This window comes from Melopsittacus undulatus, chromosome 10, assembly GCF_012275295.1.
Source record: "Melopsittacus undulatus isolate bMelUnd1 chromosome 10, bMelUnd1.mat.Z, whole genome shotgun sequence".
Taxonomy (NCBI): domain Eukaryota; kingdom Metazoa; phylum Chordata; class Aves; order Psittaciformes; family Psittaculidae; genus Melopsittacus; species Melopsittacus undulatus.
In genome coordinates, this window is record NC_047536.1 from 33,641,530 (window position 1) to 33,662,143 (window position 20,614).

Consider the following 20,614-nt stretch of genomic DNA (forward strand, 5'->3'; position numbering starts at 1 on the left):
GGGGCACCTTCCCTCTGTCCCCAGTGCCCCTTCCCTCTGTCCCCAGTGCCCCTTCCCTCTGTCCCCAGTGCCCTCTGCTCATCACATGGAGCTGGAAGCCAAGGAAAAGAGCAAATGAGGAGAAAACTGCTGAGGTGGCCATTCACAGAACCCCAGCCTGGTCTGGGATGGAAGGGACCTTAAAGCTCATCCAGTTCCAATGGGCAGGGACCCCTTCCACTGGAGCAGCTGCTCCAAGCCCCTGTGTCCAACCTGGCCTTGAGCACTGCCAGGGATGGGGCAGCCACAGCTTCTCTGGGCACCCTGTGCCAGCGCCTCAGCACCCTCACAGGGAACAGCTTCTGCCTTAGATCTGAAAGAACTAAAGAACTTGCCCGTTTCAGTTTGAACCCATCACCCCTTGTCCTATTGCTACAGCCCCCGATGAAGAGTCCCTCTCCAATGGGGCTGACCATGGGTGGGAAAGAGCCTAGTCCTTGTCCTGGGCACATGGGGACGTGTCACCCTTGCACAGAGGTGGCTGCTATCAGGATGCTCCTGACACGGATGCCACAGTACATCCCCTGGCTCTGCCTGACCCACTGAACCCTTTGTGCAGGAGGAAAGCGGGTGCTGGAAAAGGGGAGGCTGTGGTGCAGCAGGGAGCGTTTCCCAGCAGATGACTTCAGTGCCTGCAGGGCTCACACACACCCACAGCCCCCAGTCCTTTGCTCTGCAGGAAACACCTTTCTATGTTCTTTGTTCCACCAAGGCTGCACAGCCCCGGGGGACCCTGCAGGACCAGCCTGCATGGGGGCACATCTGGGGGGGGCACCGGGATGTGCCGCCCTGCAAGGGTCCTGCATATTCCATGGGGAATGATCCTGCTCCCCTTGACCACCCCAGGAAAGAGCATCACACTTGGGATGAAGGGGATGCGGGTGGTGGTCCATCCATGCCTGCATCCATCCTGCCTGGACACGAGGTGCTGGGTACCTGTGTGGTGTGACCTAAAGATAACGATGAGCTGTGATTAACCACAAATCCCTTCCTGTGATATCTCTCATTCATTCAATTGGATGCATGGACACCAGCCCCACACTGGTGGTTACATGGTGGCTGGGTCATTGGTGGTGTGAACACCTCTAGAAGCAAGACTGCTCCATGTGAGGGGCTGGATCCTGCCCTTGCCCCACTGCTTTCTCCCTTTGTGCCTTGCACCCTCTGCAAAGCGACCATAAAATGCCATGTCCCCATCATGGTTGCACAGAACCATCACATTCCACCACCACCACCACATCCCTGCCTTCCTCCATTCCCCTTCATCCCCACCACCCCTTGGGATGCTGCCGGTGGTGCCACATCTATTTTTAGGGGAGGGAAAGCGCCTTTGTGCCGGGGCAGAGCGCGGCCGTCCCGCCCCGTTTCCTCTCTTAGGTGTGGTGTGGGATGCGAGGAAGGGGGCCAGGAAGGGGGGGGGGAGACTCCATCCCAATAGAACTGAAGGGGGTGGAAGGAAAAGCGATCATAAGAGAAGAAAGCGCTGGTGCCGGGTGCCTGCTGGGTCCGGGTCACCCATGGCTGCTCCCCAATGTTATCTCTGCCCATGGATGTCCAGAGCTTCCTCTCTCTGTGCTGTGGTCAGCGAGGAGCACAGGGTGATGGGAGGGGGTTTCTGTGTCCATCCCCACCAGGAACCTGGGTATGGACCCCATGCAGTGCACCCTGCACCCCGGCTGGTGATGGGGTGATGCTCCGCACCAGTGTGGGTGTGAAGCAGGGTGGTATCACCCAGGCAGGCAGTGCAGCCCCTCCGTGCTGGTCCAGGTGTTTGTGGGTGCTTTGCACCCTGGTGTTGTCACACCCAAGCAGTTTTAGGTGCTTTGGATGCTGCTCCATCCCTCCTTGCAGCTTTCCTTCCCTTCTCTCCCTGTTTCATCCCTTCTCCAGCAACCCTTCCTTTTCCTATCCACCTCCCTCCCTGGCTCTTTCCCCTGCACTGGGATGCAGCACCAAAAGCAAGTGCTGTGTTTGCAGACATGCTGCAAGGCAGGGTTTGCACTGCATGCGTGCTCTAGGGTCCATGTCCTGGGCTGTGCTCCAGGAGGTCCCAAAGCACCCAGTTCCACAGGGACAGCAGCACTGCTCTGATCCCAGCCCATGACATTCCCTGCAGAGGAGGTCTGGTTGCATGGAGCGAGCGTGGCAGCAGGCACAAGGCTCTGGGGGTTTGTCCTGGCTCTCAGCATCGTTTCCAGGGCAGGGAAAGTCTGAGCTTCCCCAGTCCCATCCCACTGCAGCTCAACCCCACCACATCCCAAACTCCAGCTTCAATCCCAGCTCCAGGCCAGCTCTGAGCCCTGAGGCCAAGGATGCTGCTGGGGCCACGGGGTGGATGTGACCAGGGAGAAGGACCAGGACCGGCAGCAGTGGGATAACCCTGGTCTATCCCCAGCAGCTTCCCACACTGACTGCCCTGATGCTGCTCACTTCACCCCACAAGCAGCCACAAGCCCTGGCCTGGGGACCCCTATCTCCCCCCAGCACCCACCTTGCTGCTCCCTAAGGCAAAGAGCCAAAGCCTCCAGCAGCTCCGGGACAGGGATGCTCCGGCTCCCTGGAAGATGGGGAGAGCAGAGAGGCTCCTATAGCCGCTCGGGCTCTCCCATGGTCTGGTGCTGATTTGCTCTTGCAAGACCTTAATAAGAGGCTGCAGGAAGGTGAAGTGAATCTATCCCGAAGCCTCCACCGCTCCCGGGTAGCGCTTGAGGAACAAGCGAGATGAGACTTTGGTATTCATGTTACTGCAAGGCCTTTGTTTTGCTCAGGGTTAACAGTGATCGGCTTCTCCAAATCACTTCCAGACACACAGAACCCGTGGCATGCAATACCCCACGGCTGCAAGGAGGCTGTGAGCCGGGTGCTTGCGCAACCCCGTGCCCCAAGTCTTCCTAATGCTGAGGGTCACACTTTGGGCTCAGGGCTTGGGTATGTCCATGGTCAGGGGGCTTGGAGCAGATACCCGGAGATGGGGCATCCTTTTCACATCAACCCCATGGCCTGGGGGGTGTCAGGGAGCCAGGGTGTTGTGTGAGCACAGCTCTGCTTGCAAATGGGTCCTACAGAGATCATAACTCCTCTGTGCCAAGAGTAGGAAGGACCTTCAGACCACCGAGCCTGATGCTTGGCACTGGTGGCTTCCTGATGGCAGCGTGCTGTAGGGATGCTGCTGTGCCATGGGGATGCAGCCATGCCACGATAACCCGCCTGCCGATGGCAGCATGCCATAGGGATGCTTCAATGCCGCAGGGATGCTGCAATGCCGCAGGGATGCTGCTGTGCCCTGCAACTTGTGTGGCAATGGCATGGCCATGTCAGCCCCAGCAGCGCAGCTCGGGAGGTTTTAGCTGCTATCCCCCTGCTGCTGGTGAACCCCAATTCCTCAAGTCCTTAGGCTGACAGGCTGGAAATACCTTTGTTTCCATATGAACAGCACTCAAAAGGAGAAGTTTCTCCCCATCCCGGCACTGAAATTCCCACCAGAAGATGCCAGAAGAAGAGGGTTTGCGCCTGTTTCACCCCAGGGCTGCTCCCGACCCCGGACAGGGAATGTCGGCCAAAACACACACGAATTAAAGCCTAAGGGAACTCAACGCCGAGCCCTCAGCATCCCTGTCCGCTTGCAAACAGGGAGCCTGGCAGGCGAATCTAAACACGTCCCTGCCTCGGCTCGGTGGTGGCAGCCAGAAAGGGAAGGAGAGAAAGGAAAGAAGGCAGAGAGAGAACACGAAGAGCCCTGGTCTTGGGAGGAAGGGAGAAGGGCAGAAGCGTCCACACCGGTCCCAGCCCGGCCCTCCCCGGGTGGCTCTTCCTGGTGGTGCCTGGGGACGCCCCCCTTCCTCCTCCTCCTCCCTCTCATCTCCTCCTCCTCCTCTCCTCCTCCTCCTCCTCCTCCCCTCCTCGCCGCTGATTGGTCCAGCCCTGCTATATTTTGCCCCTTCCAGCCCAACATCATCCCAAAAGTTTTTTTTTTTTGGGGGGGAAAAAAAGGGGGGACGACAAAAAAAAGAAAAATCATAATAATAAAAGAGGAAAACCCAAAAATCCCCAAGAAAAGAAACCAAAACAAAGCGAACGAGCGCAGGTTCCCCTCGGAGCGCAGGCGAGGGCTGCTGCGCGGCGGCTGCAGGACCCGGTGGGACGCGGCGGGACCCCGTTGTTTCTCCGGCACCCGGTCGGGTCGGACACAAAGTGCTGTCCAGCTGGAATGAATATATCTGAGTCTAACTACTGCCGAGAGGAGATACCGCAACCCCGGGGCGACTGTTCATGGGTCACCGCCGCCGTGCCGGCCGCTGAGCCCGGCCTCGCCTTCCCCCGACCCCCGGGAGCCGCGTCCCCCTCCAGCCGCACGCCCAGCCCCGAGCCCGGCTTCGCCTTCGGCCCCGGCCCCGGTGGAGCGGCCCCCGGTGCGGCCCCCGGAGCGGCCCCCAGCCGCTCGCCCAGCCCCGAGCCGGGCTATGGATACAGCCCCCCTGCGGGCCGCGCCGAGGGCAAGGCCGGCGAGGACTCCCGCATCCGCCGGCCCATGAACGCCTTCATGGTCTGGGCGAAGGATGAGCGCAAGCGGCTGGCGCAGCAGAACCCCGACCTGCACAACGCCGTGCTCAGCAAGATGCTGGGTGAGCGGGGAGGGCTGCGGGAGGGAAGGGATGTGGGATGAGGGGGTATGGAGGTAGGGATGCGGGGATGAGGGGGAAAGGGGCTGGGGGTGCAACTGAGCGAGTGGAAGGTTGTGGGATGTGGGGTATGGAGATAGGGATGCAGGGATGTGGGGATATGGGGGGTAAGGGTCTGGAGATGTGGGCTGCAAGAGGATAGAGAGGTGGGATGCGGGGTACAGAGCTAGGGATGGGGGGATATGGGGCTGGGGATGCCAGCAAAAAGAGTAGTGCTGCAAGATATGGGGTTATTGAGCTAAGGACAATGGGATGTGAGGGTACGGGGCTGGGCTTGCAGGCTGCAAGAGTACAGGGCTGCAGGATATGGGGGTACAGAGTTTGGGATGCGGGGTTATAGGGATGGGAATGTGGGCTGCAAGAGTACAGGGCTGCGGGATGCAGGGGTATGGAGCTGAGGAGGCAGGAATGTGGGGTGCAAGGCTGGGAATGAAGGGATAGGTGATTGTGGGACTGGGAATGTTGGCTGCAGCGATCCAGGGCAACAGGATGCAGGGATATAAGTGGGCTGCAGGGGTATGGGGCAGTGGGATGCAGAGTTACAGGGCTGGGGATATACACTGCAGAGTTATGGGATGTTGGGATTCAGGGATACGGGTTTGGGAATGTGAGTTGCAGGGGTACAGGGTGTTGGGATACAGGGACAGAGGGCTGTGAGTGCGGGATGAAGGGGTACAGGGCATTGGGAAGTATACTGCAAGGGTACAGGGCTGTGGGATGCAGGCTGAGAGGATTTGAAGCAGCGGGACATGGGATACAAGGATACGGGGCTGTGCTAGCCAGGGTACGAGGATACAAGATTGTGGGATGCAGGCTGACAAGATATGGGGCTACAGGATGCAGGATGTGAGGATACAGGGATGCAGAAGCTGGGTTACAAGGATGAGGTGCTGCGGGGTGTACAGATCGGGTGCCTGTGAGCTTCAAAGTTAGAGAGATGCAGGATGTGAGCTGTAGGGATATGGGATGAAGGGAGGCATGGATGCAGGGATCAGGGGTATAAGGGTTCAGGGCTTTGAAATCAAGGACTGTAGGGTGCAGTGCTACAGGGCTGTGGGACGTGGTGTTAGAGGATGTGGGAATATGGGGCTGTGGGTTGTGGGATGTGAGGATACAGAGCTGCCTGTATGCGAAACACAGCGAAACAGAGCTGTGGGATGAAGAATACAGGGCTGTGGGATACACAGCTGTGAGGATGCAGGATATGGGAATACAAGGCTGCAGGATGCGGGATACACAACTGTAGGATGCGGGATGTGGGAACACGGGAAGCAGGATATGGGTAGACGGAGTTGCAGGATGCGGGACTACGGGAAGCAGGATATGGCAGCAGGATGCAGAGACACAGGGGCTGCAGGGACACGGGATTCAGGATACGGGACTGCAGGGTTTGGGAATGGGTGACTGGGGCTGCATGGGGCTGTGGATGTGGGATGTAGGGAACCAGGCACACCAGGGCTGTGCTGAGAGGCAGTGGGATGCAGGATCCCCCACCCTGCCTTTGAATCCCCATTCTCCTGCTGTGCTGCACTGAGCCTGACGTGGGGACATGGGCACAATCCTGCTTGGATTCCTATTCCCCAGCCCTTCCTTGTGCCAGCACCAGCACCCCATTGATGTGCTGCATTGAGCCCTTCCCACCCCAACATCTCCATCTGCCCTGATGCCCATACCCCGACCAGCAGCGGGTGTCCGAGCTGATGTGACAAGAGCTTTGCTTTCCCCTTGCAGGCCAGTCATGGAAGGCTCTGAGCGCCAGCGACAAGCGTCCCTTTGTGGAAGAGGCCGAGCGGCTGCGCATCCAGCACCTCCAGGATCACCCCAACTACAAGTACCGCCCAAGGAGAAAGAAGCAAGCCAAGAAAATCAAGAGGATGGAACCCAATATCCTCCTGCATAACCTTTCCCAGCCTTGCAGTGACAACTTCAGCATGAGTCACCACGGTGGCAGCCAGCCGGGCCACCCCCAGCCTCCCCCACTTAACCACTTCAGAGAACTCCACTCCATGGGGTCGGATATTGAAAACTATGGCTTGCCAACTCCTGAGATGTCTCCCTTGGATGTCTTGGAACAGACCGAGCCGGCGTTTTTTCCCCCCGCACATGCAGGATGACTGCAACATGATGCCCTTTCGGGGCTACCACCACCATCACCAGATGGAGTTTCCCCAGGAGAAGTGCATGGGGAGGGACGTGGCAGTGCCCTATGCGCAGACCCCATCGCACTTGGCCGACGCCATGAGGACTCCCCATCCTTCCAGCATATACTACAACCAGATGTGCTCGGGAACTCAGAATGGGCTTTCTGCCCACCTGGGCCAGCTCTCGCCCCCTCCTGAAGCCCATCACATGGAGAGCGTGGATCACTTGAACCAAACCGAGCTGTGGACAGACGTTGACCGCAATGAGTTTGACCAGTATTTGAACATGAGCAGGACTCGTCCCGAAGCCTCGGGACTCCCTTACCATGTCTCCCTGTCCAAAGTGACTCCTAGAAGCATCTCCTGCGAGGAGAGCAGCTTGATATCTGCCTTGTCCGATGCCAGCAGCGCTGTCTACTATAGCCCATGCATCACCGGTTAGGTCGGCCCCACCACCCGATGCTCGCAACGGAGAGCCCCGACTCTCCTCTAGAAACAAAAAGCCATCCTCCTTTAACCACGAGCTCCATCATATTTAGAGTATCTCATTAAATGCATCGCTTTCTTTTTGGTTCTTTTCCTTTTCTTTTAAATTTTAGTCCTATTTTTCATGGGTTTTTATTTTTTAAGACAAAACTCCATGCTGAACTCACTGATATACCATATAACTATATAACACAGATAGACGCCTTTCCCAAGCACACGCCTGCCTTCCTGCTTCCCCCTCCAGCCCTCGGCAGGGCGTACCTATAGCTCCCACCAGCTCCAAGGGGCCTTTTTAAGCCAATTCCAATAGATCCTGCCTGAAACAACCACCACCAGCATGAGCCGAAGTGACCTGCTCCCAATATTAACCCAAGGGCAGGAAAACTTGCGGATGGAGGGGGAAAACCATTACTCTTAGGAAGACTTTGCCGGGGCCATCAAAGAGTCGGCGCCCGTTAGGGGTGGGCTTTAGGACAGTTTTTACTGTATTCTCAGCAATATATTTTAATTGGGCAACAAAAGTATATTTTTACTAAGCATTTTTATATATAAAATGGTATTTAATGTCTTTTGGGGTGTCGGGGTTGGTTTTTTATTAGACGTTTTTCAACGAAACCAAGGGATATCCATGAGATCTAAAGCATTTATGTAGCAAAGCTGGATTTAAAAAGGAAGGAAAAAAAGGGGGGAAAAAGGGGGGAAAAAAAGGGGAAAAAAGGGGAGAAAGAAAAAAAAAGGAGATATTTTGTGGAAAAGGGAATGTCAATGTAAATATTGTGGAACAATCGACTGGAATTTTTGTACAAAAGGGAACTACGACTGCAAACACTTTTTCTTGTATGGAGAGCAAACTGTTTTATACTGGTTAATTATTAAAACATCTTCATCTAATTGCTCCCATCTTGTGTGCTTGTTGTGTGAACACATATTTTCCGCAAATCCATGTTGTCCCAACCGGTTCCAGATTGCTGTATCCGTTGATTAATGCTTTGACAACCTGGCAAATGGATTAATCTCCAGGCTGCCGCCTGCTTCGGGCTCGTTGAGCGCAGCTTAGCTCGGCTCCGGAGCGCCGGTAGTGGGATGGGGTGATGCTTATGGTGTCCCCCCCTTTCCTTGGGGATGTGCTCTGCAGGAAAAGCTGCTGTTCCCACATGGAGACACAATAAAACATGAGATATCCGCCTCGGAAAGCGGCCTCGGTGTGGTTCTTTTGCCAAAGCGGGGTCCCCATGGCTCATCCCGGTATCCCATTGCCCTGGGTTCGGCACTTAAACACCCCCAAAACTGAGCCAGGCTCCTCCGACACCTTCCTTCCTATTCCTAGGAGCTGGAATAAACCCCATTGTGCCGGAGCCCTTCCACCTCACTCATTGGCTGCTTCCATGGGTCTTGCCAAGAGGTCACCGTGCCCTGTTGGACTCAGCTCGGAGCCACCGGCGCTTTGTCCCATTCCCATGAATCACGTTATGATGCACAGCTCTTTTTCTGTCCCATTTGCAGAGCAGCAATGACAATCTGTTGCATAAAAGCCTGGTGGCATCCGTTCCTTGAACGCTGAGTGATTTAAACCAGGCTGATATCGCCAAAAAAGGCTATTTAACGAACCCCCCCCATCAAATTGAATAGAAGAAGAGGGTTTTTTGTTGTTGTTGTTGGCAAAGAATTGCCTTTTAGGGGAAATGGATATTTAACAAATGACATTAATTTTCAAGCTTCTCCTAAATTAAATTCACATTAGTGTTAACACGACTAAATCCTGACTCACTTCTTTATTCTGGGGTGGGGGGGGGTGTTGTTTCATGTGAAGCACCAATAAACGGCACCAACTCCGGGGGCTGGCGGCGCGTTCCCATTAAACACCACAAAGGAGCTTCATTGTCTTTCCATATACAGTATGTAGAAAGGGGGAATACATGGAAAAATGACCTCACTACCTACACGGGAGGGCTGGCGGGCGCCCGGCGGGTGCCAGAACCCTGTGCTGCAGCAAACAAACACAGCACCAAATGAGAAGCATCCTGTGCCTGTGCCGCCGATGACTATGAAAGGAAGCAGCCGTCTATAGGCTCCATCCCCAAACGGCCTGGGAGGAAGGAGACTGGGGACAAGAAAGCTCTGACTTGTTTTCCAGCTTCATATCCCCCCCTCCACATCATCATCAGCTTCCAGGTACATTCCCAGTGAGGATGCGATCACTTCCTGCTGTTCAAAGGAGCGAGGCACACACTGGTGCTGGACGCGCTGCCCTGCCGTGCTGGGGATCACATCACACAGGAAACATTAGGTCACTTTTCTGCCGTAGAAATTCCCTTCTTTTCCCATGGATCCGGCTGTGCCAGCTCGGCTCTGATCTCAGAGCATGGCTAGAAATCCTTGGGATGGGGTTTTTTGGCTGGGGTTCCTTGCTTTGGTACAGCACACACTGGGTTTGGGTACTTGATGGCACCAGCAGCATGGTTGGGAATGAGCAGGAGCTTTCCCAAAGTACTTAAGCTGCAAACTTGGGATCTAACTTTGCCATGGGGATGGGAGGGGATCAGGGGTCTCTTCACTATGAGGGTGCTGAGGCACTGGCACAGGGTGCCCAGAGAAGCTGTGGCTGCCCCATCCCTGGCAGTGCTCAAGGCCAGGTTGGACACAGGGGCTTGGAGCAGCTTCTCCTCTAATGGAAGGTGTCCCTGCCCATGGGATACTGGATGAGCTTTAAGGTCCCTTCCATCCCAAATCATTCCATGTTTCTATAATGCTTCCATGGGGCTGGTACCAGACTGAAGACTGGTGACGGATGCTCGCTCCATCCATAAGCACACCAGGGATGCATCATTGGAACCACTGCTGCTGAGTCACTGTGAAAGCATCGAGCAGTGCTGGGTCCTGCTGTGCCCACCCATCCACAGGTCACCAAGACCCAGCAGCAGATGTGGGTCTGCATCACTCCAACAACACACGGCTTTGCTACCAAAGCCTTGGCTTGCATCTGCACAAAAGCAGGCAGGGCCTTGCCAAGCCTCCTGCCTAACCCAGCCCTGGGTGTTTTCATTAATAATAAAGCCTAATTGCAATTGAGGCTGTGAACAATGTGCGGCTGCCCTGTCCCACTGGCCAGCCCTACCCCAGGTCATGGGGAAATGAGAAAGAAGGGAAAGGAGAGAGGAAGAAAACAGGAGCATGGGTTTGGGTCAGATAACAGCAGGCAGAAGGACCTGTGCCAGACCCGGGGCACGTCGCCTCCTCCCTTTGCTCGCTGTTGCAATGGGCCTTTTTCATCCTTTTTCACCTAAACTTGCATTTCTGACACCAAATTCATTGGGAAAGTGCCCCAATCTGGGGCTGTTCCTCTGGGATGGCAGTGTGTGACTGGTACTGGGTTTGGGCAGGCACCTTCCCGTGGCATCAGGGATGCTCCATCATGTCTTAGCCATGGTCAGAGCAGGATTTAGCCCTCTCCAAACCAAGCTTGGACTGGGTGGTTGCTCCAGCCCCATCAGCAGGCATAGAGCAGGGCAGAGCATGGAATGGTGCTGACTCCTTGATGAGCTTTAACCACAGCACTCATTAGCTGGGTTTGGTTTGATGCTAATTGCTCACCTCCCAGTTCCCCTTAATTTTGGCTATTTTGTGGTTTAGCTCAGCCCAAGGTCACTTAATCCAAACCACAGGTCAGGAAAGCCGCTGGGGATGGGATGCAATGAGCAGCTCCAGCTGTGCCTATGGGAGCTCAGCAATCCCTGTGCCCATAGGGGATACATCCTGCTCTGCTCAGGCACTGGGATCATGCACAACCGGAAAGCCCTGAGCTCCAGGAGTGCTTCTGTGTTCCCAACATCACCTCCTTCCCCTGCCTCCATCCCCTGTGGCTGCATTGGGGCCAGGAAACCATTCACCAGCGGTGGCTCAGGTGTGACGTGGGGCTGGAAATGGACGGGCTGGAATAGTTTGGGGATGATTTCACTGCCGTTATGGCTCAGGCCGGGGCTGTTACTGCTCAGCCCCTTCCGAGTTTTATGACTTAATCTCTCCAAAGCTCCAGGCCTGATGGTTTTGGACCAGAGAGGAGGAGCGAGGGGCTTTTAGCAGGTCGTTATGGCAGCAATATGGAGAAGGGATTTGACAGGTATATGTAGACCCTGACAGGCCCATCCTGCTGCTTCCCTGAGCGGCTGTGGGGCAGGGAGAGGGGGAGATGCTGACCTGGGAAGATCCATGTTCTCTGTGTTCCCTGGGATGTGGGGCTGTGCATCCCTCAGGGGCTCGCTGCCCCACACACTGGGGCTGCTTCTGCAGAGGTCCCCCATGTGTGAGTGATGCTGATGCTGGGTACACCAAGGAGAGGGTTGGGGTGGCATGAAGAGTGTGTGAGTGTGCATTCATGTATGTGCATCCCAATGTGTCCATGTGCAAACGTGTTTGAGTGCATGCCTTTGTGTGTACCCATGTGTGCACATCTGTGTGTGCGTATGTATCACTGTGTGCATCCATGTGTGCGTGCATCGGTGTGCGTGTTTGCACATCCCTGGGTACCAATGTGCATGCATCTGAGTGTGCGTGTGCATCCATGTGTGTGCATCCCAATGTGTCCATGTGCAAACATGCTTGAGTGCATGACTTTGTGTGTATACATGTGTGCACATCTCTGTGTGTGTATCACTGTGTGCATCCATGTGTGTGTGCATTGGTGTGCGTGTTTGCACACCCCTGGGTACCAATGTGCATGCATCTGAGTGTGTGTGTGCATGTGTGCAGCATGTGCCTTGTGCATCTGCGTGTGCATCTATGTGTATCCATGTATCTACATGCACATGAGTGTATATACGTGTGCATATGCATCGATGTCTGTGTGTGTGCACATCTCCATGCATGCATGCATGCGTCCATGTGCACATCCATGTGCATGCACACATGTGTGTATTGCCCGTGCATGTGTGTGTTCTGCTGTAGGTTCACTGCTCAGGTTTATGGATGCTCTGGGTGTTTTATGGCATTATGGAGTGTTCGATGACATCACCCACATATTAAAACAGCATGTGCCAGGCAGTGATACACTGCTCTGAGGCTGTGGGGCAGCCCGAGCCGTCCTGTCCCGGAGCACACCGGAGCGATGGGAATGCCGACATGCGCCCATGGACACGCAGCCCCGATGAAGTCATCCCAGCTGGGATCTGGAGATGTTAAGGGGGAATCTGAGCCTCTCGATCCATGTATTTTGGGTGCTCACCACCACATGTCCCTGCGGTGGGGACGATGGTGGGAACGGGGGGATGCTGCCGGTGCTGGTTCCCCACCAGGCAGCTGCTCCGGAGCTGGCGATGGGATCATTTTTCCCCTTGTCTTCCACCACAAAAGGATTTATCAAAACCAAACCTGTTTGTGGGAAACGGCTCCAAAACATTTCCTGACTCGAGAAAAAGAGCATTGGAAAAAAAAAAAACCCAACAAAACTTTCCAGGTTTTTTTAACTGGGATGCAAACCGGTTGGAGATGTAACTGCCTTACATGGCGCAGGGGTTAACCAAAGGGAAAAGGTTGAAATGTGAAAAGCGGTTTCCAACATTCCCAGCACAACCTTTCCTTCCCGAGCAGCGGAAAACTTCCCAAAGCTTCCCCAGCTTTCCTTATTGCAGCCCAGTTTGGGAAAGGAAATGCTGGAAAATCCCAGCGCTGCTCACAGGACAGGAAAGGCTCCGTTTCCTCGGTGGCCGTGCCCGGAGCAGCCGGACGGGTGGCAGAGGAGCATGGGGTGATGATGGATGCTCTCCTCGGCTCTGCTCCGGAGCTGGTTCCCAGCAGGAATGCTGAGCACTGCTCCAGCACTGCTGCAGACAGAGGAGGGCAAACCCCTGCTGGGACATGGGGATGGGGTATCATAAATAACACAGGTTTGGGACAGGAAGAGAACATGAGCCATGAGGAATCCCTAATGTGCCCTGGGAAGGATGCACAGCCTGAAACTCCTTTATCCCTATTGTGAAGTTCAGCCTCTCCACCACCGGTGGGGCTTTGGCTGTGGTCCCACAGCTCCCAGCATCCCCCTCCTCACATTCCTCCCTCTGCTTTGCGGTCACCACCAGCCCCTGGCCCCACATCATCCGTCCACTCACCCAGCATCGTACTGGGTCCCCTTCAGGCCATAAGAGGCTTGTTTGGTTCTCATTGCATGGGTTATGGGGGAGTTTGGGGCTCTCAGCAGAGCTGAGCCCCACAGGCATCCATCAGAGCCACTTTGTGCTCCTCTTCCAAGCTCAGCCAGCAATGCTGTGGGACCAAAGTGTCATGGAAGGGTTGGGAGCGCTCTCCAGGGGTCACCAAACCCAACCCACTTCAACACAACCAACATGACCAATACAACACAACCTAACCCAGTACGACCAATACGACACAAAATAACCCTACCCAACCCAGCACAACCCAGTATAAGCCAGCGCAGCGAACCCAAGCCAAAATAAGCCAACCCAAATGCAGCCAACCCAACCCAACCACAGTCAACCCAACCCATCCTAACCAAACCAATCCATCCTAACCAACCCAACCCATCCTAACCAACCCGATCCATCCTAACCAACCCAATCCATCCTAACCAACCCGATCCATCCTAACCAACCCGATCCATCCTAACCAACCTGATCCCTCCTAACCAACCCAACCCATCCTAACCAACCTAATCCATCCTAACCAACCCGATCCATCCTAACCAACCCAACCCATCCTAACCAACCCGATCCATCTTAACCAACCCAACCCATCCTAACCAACCTGATCCTCCCTAACCAACCCAACCCATCCTAACCAACCCGATCCATCCTAACCAACCGGATCCATCCTAACCAACCCAACCCATCCTAACCAACCCAACCATCCTAACCCAACCTCTCATGCAGAGCGATTCTTCCATCGCCTCCCGCGCAGCCCTCCTGGGCCATTCCCATTGGAAACCTCTCCCTCCTCCTGCGCTCAGCATCCCCAGGGGGGGTCAATCCCTGCAAGGAACTGAATCACGTCCCCCCCACCAGAGCAGGAGCGTCACAGACTGTCTGAGGCTCGTCAGGAGAGTCAGGCCAGGCCAGGGCCGTTCTGGGAAGGCATCCAGCCATCCGCTGGAGAGAGGAGTCTGCCTAAAAATGACTGTGCTGGCTCCTCTCCATGCTCCGACCGTCCCCATATGGAACAAATGTACATTTTCCATCAATTGTTTGTATTTTTCATTTAAAGAAAGAAGGGGGAGCGAGGGAGAGAGAATGAAAAGAGCAGGCAGCGAGCAAGCGGGGCTCACCATCCATGCGGAGCGCCGGTGACAGCAGATAGGCCCCATTGCAGAGAGGGAGAAACACTGGCCGGGGTTCAAGAGACTCAAACGTATGGTATGAAACAATAAATTTTAAGTGTGTTTTGACATATTTGGTGGTCTCTGCTTCACGCTTAATGAGCGTTGGTCCACGTTAAGGGGAACCGCACAGCTCGGGGTGGTTGGCAGGCTGTGCTGGAAGGGGGTCGGTGGCCAGCGAGGCCGGAGGTAGGCGTTGAGGTGGTCCCAACATGTGTGTTTCCTAAGGGAAGGGGGCACTGGGGAATGGGATGATGTGGGCACCGCGGGGGATGAGCGGTGATGCCAACTTGCAGGAGGAAGCATAAGGAGATGGATTTGGGTTAAGCTGGGGGGACACAAGCAACACGATGGTGATGTCCCAAGGCAGCATCCCGCACACACAGGGCAACCTGTGCTTGTACCTCCAGCCCTCCTGCTGCTTGCTTTGCTTGCAGGAAGAACCTCAGGCTCCTCCATCCCCATTGCCACAAAGGGAGAGCCCAGGGGAGCAGGAGAGGCAAGCGCAGCCCTCCCGCATCCCCTCCTCTGTGCCAGGCTGCCCGGCTCCCCCCCCGTCTGACAGGGCTTGATCAGAAAGATGGACATGAAAGTGGAGCTTGGCTCTGGTTTCTCTCTCATTCAGAACATTCAAAAACTATTAACTGCGGTGGGGGTAAGGGAGCAGCTGGTTTTAATCTTGTGCTCTTCCAATTGTGTTGGGGTTTTTTTTTCTCGCTGCTTTTCGCGAGCACTTTAAGTGACATGGTTACATGTATTTGATTAAAAAGCTGTAATTCAACGAGTGCATTTTCTTGTACTGTACAAAACGCCTTAAAGACACAGGGTTTATTTACGGTGGTCTCCCGGTTTTCCAGCACAGGACGACAGGAAACGCGCGGAGGGGGACATGGGATCCCACCCGGCTTTCCCAGCACAGGGACCACGACCAGATCCTTCCCTCTGCTGTAAGGCTCAGCCTGCTGCCGCCAGCCTGCTCCTTGGGTCCTATCCCATATTCACTGAGCTGCTTTTTGGTGGCCATGAGGTCAGGGCTCAGCTCACAGGGGCTGGCAAAGAGGGGACAGTGAGGAGGGGATGCCTGGTCCAAACTGGTCCCCATGTCGCCAGCAGCAAGATGCTGCAGGACCTGGTGCATGGGGGGGTAGGTTTTTCCATCCATGCCCATGCAGGGATGCTGCCAGCACAGAGGAGACCGTCCCAAGACAGCAGCTCCGTTTCCTAAGGAGGAAAAAGTCTTTATGGGATCCCAGCAAGGAGCCATGGCCTGATGCTGCTGAGAGCCCTGGATCAGCTCCCGTTAACCCCAACATCCCCATGGCATGGACACCGACTGGATCCATGCTCACCCACATCCTCTGCTTCCAAAGTGATGCGTTTCACCCCAAAAAGCAGGCGTGAAGCTGCAGAGGAGATAAAAAGAGCTGCATCCCATGGAGCATCCCATTGAGCACAATAACTCCATGTCCCCACTCTGCCAGCCCTAAGGGGCTGCAGCACGGCTGTGGCATGGCCGCATGTGTGTGCATGTGCGTGTACACGTGTGTGTGTCACTATCCCCACTGCAGAAAGCAGCTTCACCTTCACCTCCAACACCCAGATTTGCTTATAGGTATAAATCAGAGCAGTGGTACTTGCACTGACCACTGGACATGGACCACAACCCCAGCATCACCCTAACCACCCCCATCCCTGCTTTCAGGCCACCGGCCGTGCTGATCCATGCCCAGGGATCACCTGCAGTTCAGTTGATTTATGAACGGAGAATGTTTCGAGCTCCGTTTCCTCTTCATTGTTGTTTCAGTTGCTGCGCTGGCTTCCGCCTGCCTTTGAATAACTCCTGCCATGCTGCGAGCAGTGAGAAAGGCACAGAGTAAACACTCACACTCAGCACAGGAGCCGGGGGGCAACAGCATTCTCCCCTCCCCATAACCATGGGGGGATGCAGGGATGCCCACTGGTCCATCCCACCAGAGCCCGAAGGATGCTGGGCTCAGAGCAAGCAAAGACCCAGAGCAAAGCCCTGTGGTTTGGGATGGGGGAGCAACATCCCAGTTCCTGATGCTGGGAGGGGGCAGACCCATGGGGATGCTGCTCTCCCACAGTGTGCCTCGAGGGGTGTTGTGGTGGATGGTTTGATGGAGGGACCCTAAGAAGTGGCTCTGTGGGGTGGTTCATGTCCCCATGCGAGCAGGGTCCCACCACACAGGGCTTCACTGAGCAGTGGTACCCGGTTTCATCCCCATTCTCATGGAGGGTGATGGGGGCTCCTGGTATCACCCATGGCAGCACAGAGAGGATGCTCGGGGGGGGGGGGGGGGGGGGGGGAGGAAAAAGACAGCAACAACAAAAGGAAATGAAAGAAACCCCATCTGCAATCTCAGCTCAGCCATACCCACATCCCCACCGCTGCCACCTGCAGCCCCACTGCCCTCTCCCCTCCATCCCACCCTATCCCAGACCACTGAGGAACCCCCATTCACCCAGTACAGACACCACCACCACCCCCCCCAAGGCTGGGAGGTGGGCAGCTGCCCGTCCCTGCCTGCGCCCATTGTCCTGCCCTTCCTCCCCGCAGCCCGAGGGGGGGTAGAAAACAGGAAGCTGTCCCCAGTGAGGAAATGAGACAAGAGCCTGGAGCGGCCAGGACGGCGGGAGGAAGCGGACGGGATATTTGGAACCGATGGTGAATTCTTGGGCTTATCTCTGCGGTGCAGGGACCCAGGAGCCCGAACACAACAGCCCCAGCTGGAGCCAGGCCCGGCCGGGGACGCGGCCCCATCCCTGCGCACCGGTGGGATGCTGGTGGCAATGAGGGGAGATGTGCCCCATAGGATGGGTGGCACTTGGGGCTCTTTGGTGGCTGTGGAAAGGACCTGATGGGATGGGGATGGGGTGGGAAGCACGCGGGATGAGTGGTGCCTGTGTTGTGTGTTCAGGGGGGGTTTGGGAGATGGGACATCCTCCAGCATCCCTAAATCCTCTTGTTTCATAGGTTGGTTCCATTGCCCATGGGGAATCATTCCCCATCCTGCCCATTGGGATACTTTGAGCCCATCACCTCCCCTTCCTATCCCACAGGCACCAGGAGCAGAGCGAGGATGCAGGATGCTGCTGCCCTGCCTGCCCTGCCTTCCATGCCTGCCCACAAAGGGTTACGGGCAGCCCATCGTGTTCCGAATTCACCCTTCCAGCTGCTGCTCAACTTCTGGTTGGGTTTAATTATCCTCCCTAACAATGCTGTGTTACTTTATATCCAGAGCATTGGGCCTTGGCTGGGGAATAGAAAGCGGCTCTGTGCTGGGAGCACCCGACCCAAGGGCGAGGGTTCCTGCAGCGCTTCCTAACAGCAGGCAGCTGCCTGCTGCAGGCAGGGGAGCGGAGCCGGGATAGTGGCATCATCCCAAGGGAGCTGGGGCTGCTGCCAGCACCCAGGGATCCACCACTGGCCTTTGGTGGGGTCAGTCCATCATTTGTTAACCGGTTGTGATCATTAGTCCTGCAGCGGAGGCAGTGCCAGGAATGGCTTGAGATGGGCATTGCCTTCATGGAATGTCCCCACACATGGCAGGGACCCCATGGCCGAGGGCAGCCAACAAGGAGGCACCAGATAGCACTGGTGATACTGGTGATGCCTATAGCCAGGACCCACCAGGAGGGCTGCTGCAGGCAACGGAGCTGAATTTGGTGTCTGGGAAGGGGGGGGGACGGACCCAGGGTGCCATGGGTCACCCTGGCAGAGGCTGAGACTCCTCCTCTGTGGGGAGGAGGACAAAGGATGGAAGCGGCTGCCCCATTGCAACACATCCCAGCGAGCACAATGGAAATGCCATCCTCCGTCTTGTGAAACAGGAACCTCATATGATCTCGCTGAAGGCTGAGGACGCTCTTGTAGGTCTGAGTGTGACGCTCCCTGCGCTCCACCATGGGGACAGCGGGGACACCCCCAGCACATCCCTGCCTTAGAGAGCAGCCCATGGCACACTGGGCACAGCGGCAGGAGGAAGAGGATGCTCTGCAACCAAAACACCCCTGGTTGTCCACCAAAACAGCACCCAATGGAGGCAGCCACAGCCCCATCGAGCATCCTTCTTCCACCCCTCCATCCCCTCCTAAATGACCTCTGTTCTCCCTTTATGCTCTTGACCCCAGGTTTAATTAGACCCCCTTTTCCTGCCTGTATGAGGAATCACTTCCCCAAGCAGGTGGCTGTAGTGCTGCAGGGGCTGTTGTTGTTGTTGCTGTTGTTGCTGTTGTTGCTGTTGTCCTCGGGGCAGGGGGAAGGTGGTAAATGGGGGGAAGAGTTTGTTGTTTGTTTTCCTATTTACAAAGCACAGCTTTTTCCTGGTGCCGGCATCGGAAGGGGGGCAGGATGTGACCTTCATCCATCTCCTCCTCATACACACAATGCAGCCCCTAGTGCTGCCGGCATTGTCCCCACTGCAGCCAACGGGCACATCCCGCGCCGTCCTGCCGGCACCCGGCACTGCTGCCCCCCAGCTGGGCCCCACATGCACTGGGGGGAATAAAGGCAATGCATATATATATATATATATATGTATGAAACATAATAATAGCAGGGATCCCGGTTTCCTCTCTGGAAAACAAGCAGGAGCGCCGGAGCAGCGTGGGAAGGAGCCAGCAGGGTCCTGGTGCATCCTATGGGAGCCTTCCCATCTGTATGGGGTGGTCAGAGAATGCTGCTCCCCTCCTCACCCTGTGCATGGAGCAAATGAGCCCTTTTCACCCTGTACATAGGGCAAATATGCCTTTGGCCCCAGCTGGCTGCAGCCCTGGATGAGGAGGGGATGCAAACCGCAGCCAGCCCCCCTGAGGTTTTGGGAAGCCCACCCAAACACCAATAGGGACTCACAGAGTGAGCGCTGCTTCCCATCCCCATAACCTCTGCATCCCCATCCCCATAACCCCTGCATCCCCATCCCCATAACCTCTGCATCCCCATCCCCATAACATCCCCATCCCCATCCCCATAACATCCCCATCCCCATAACCCCTGCATCCCCATCCCCATAACCTCTGCATCCCCATCCCCATAACCTCTCCATCCCCATCCCTATAACATCCCCATCCCCATAACCTCTGCATCCCCATCCCCATAACCTCTGCATCCCCATCCCCATAACCTCTGCATCCCCATCCCCATAACCTCTCCATCCCCATCCCCATAACCTCTGCATCCCCATCCCCATAACCTCTGCATCCCCATCCCCATAACATCCCCATCCCCATCCGCATCCCGTGCTCCTCCGGAGCATCCCGGTCCCCGCAGGGCTGCAGCAGCCGGCTGGGGCAGCCGTTTGCCGGCTCCGGCTGCCGGCGGAGCTGCGGTGGAGCCGCTCGGCAGTGCTGGCACTGCCCGGCCTCCCCTCGCCCAGCGTGGGGCGGATGAAGACGCAATGAACTGGAAGATCTGCTTTCTTTCACTCTCCTCCAGCAGCGGAGGAGCTCCGACCCCGGCTCCATCCCTTACTGCACATGAGCATCCGTGGGGATACAGCTGCAGGGACAAACAGGATGTGACCCCCCCCAGGCCAATGCTGGCACTCGTGTGCTGTGCGCTGGTGGCATCACTGCCCTGAAGGGAGAGGGGTTTGATGCAGTGTTATATAGGGACAAAGAGACAGTCACCCCAGAGCATCTTCCCTGCCTGGTCCCTCTGCTCTGCTGCAGCCGATGTGAGTCCCCATCACCATGGGGCAGCCCCAGAGCACAGCACAATGAGAGGTCACAGGGCTGCTGTGTCCCAGTGTCCTGCTCTAAGCCTGGCCCTGTGGCAATGAGGGGCTTGGGGCAGCACGGGCAGGGCACAGCACCAGGGTTAGGCTTACACCAATGCCACCAAGAGATGCCACCACCTTGGTACCATTTGGTGTCAAGCATCTGAAACCAGAACAGGGACATTTATTAACCTATTCTTGAGCTCACCA

The 20,614-nt window shown here is 56.0% G+C and overlaps 1 protein-coding gene across 1 annotated transcript; it reads left to right on the top strand.

Moving 5' to 3' along the window:
* Positions 1-4,034: 4,034 nt before the first annotated feature.
* Positions 4,035-8,236, top strand: SOX18 (SRY-box transcription factor 18). The gene is given in 3 exon segments (XM_034067200.1): positions 4,035-4,661; positions 6,450-6,805; positions 6,807-8,236. Coding segments are annotated over 3 exon segments (1,266 nt in total). The 5' UTR covers positions 4,035-4,246; the 3' UTR covers positions 7,302-8,236.
* Positions 8,237-20,614: the final 12,378 nt, after the last annotated feature.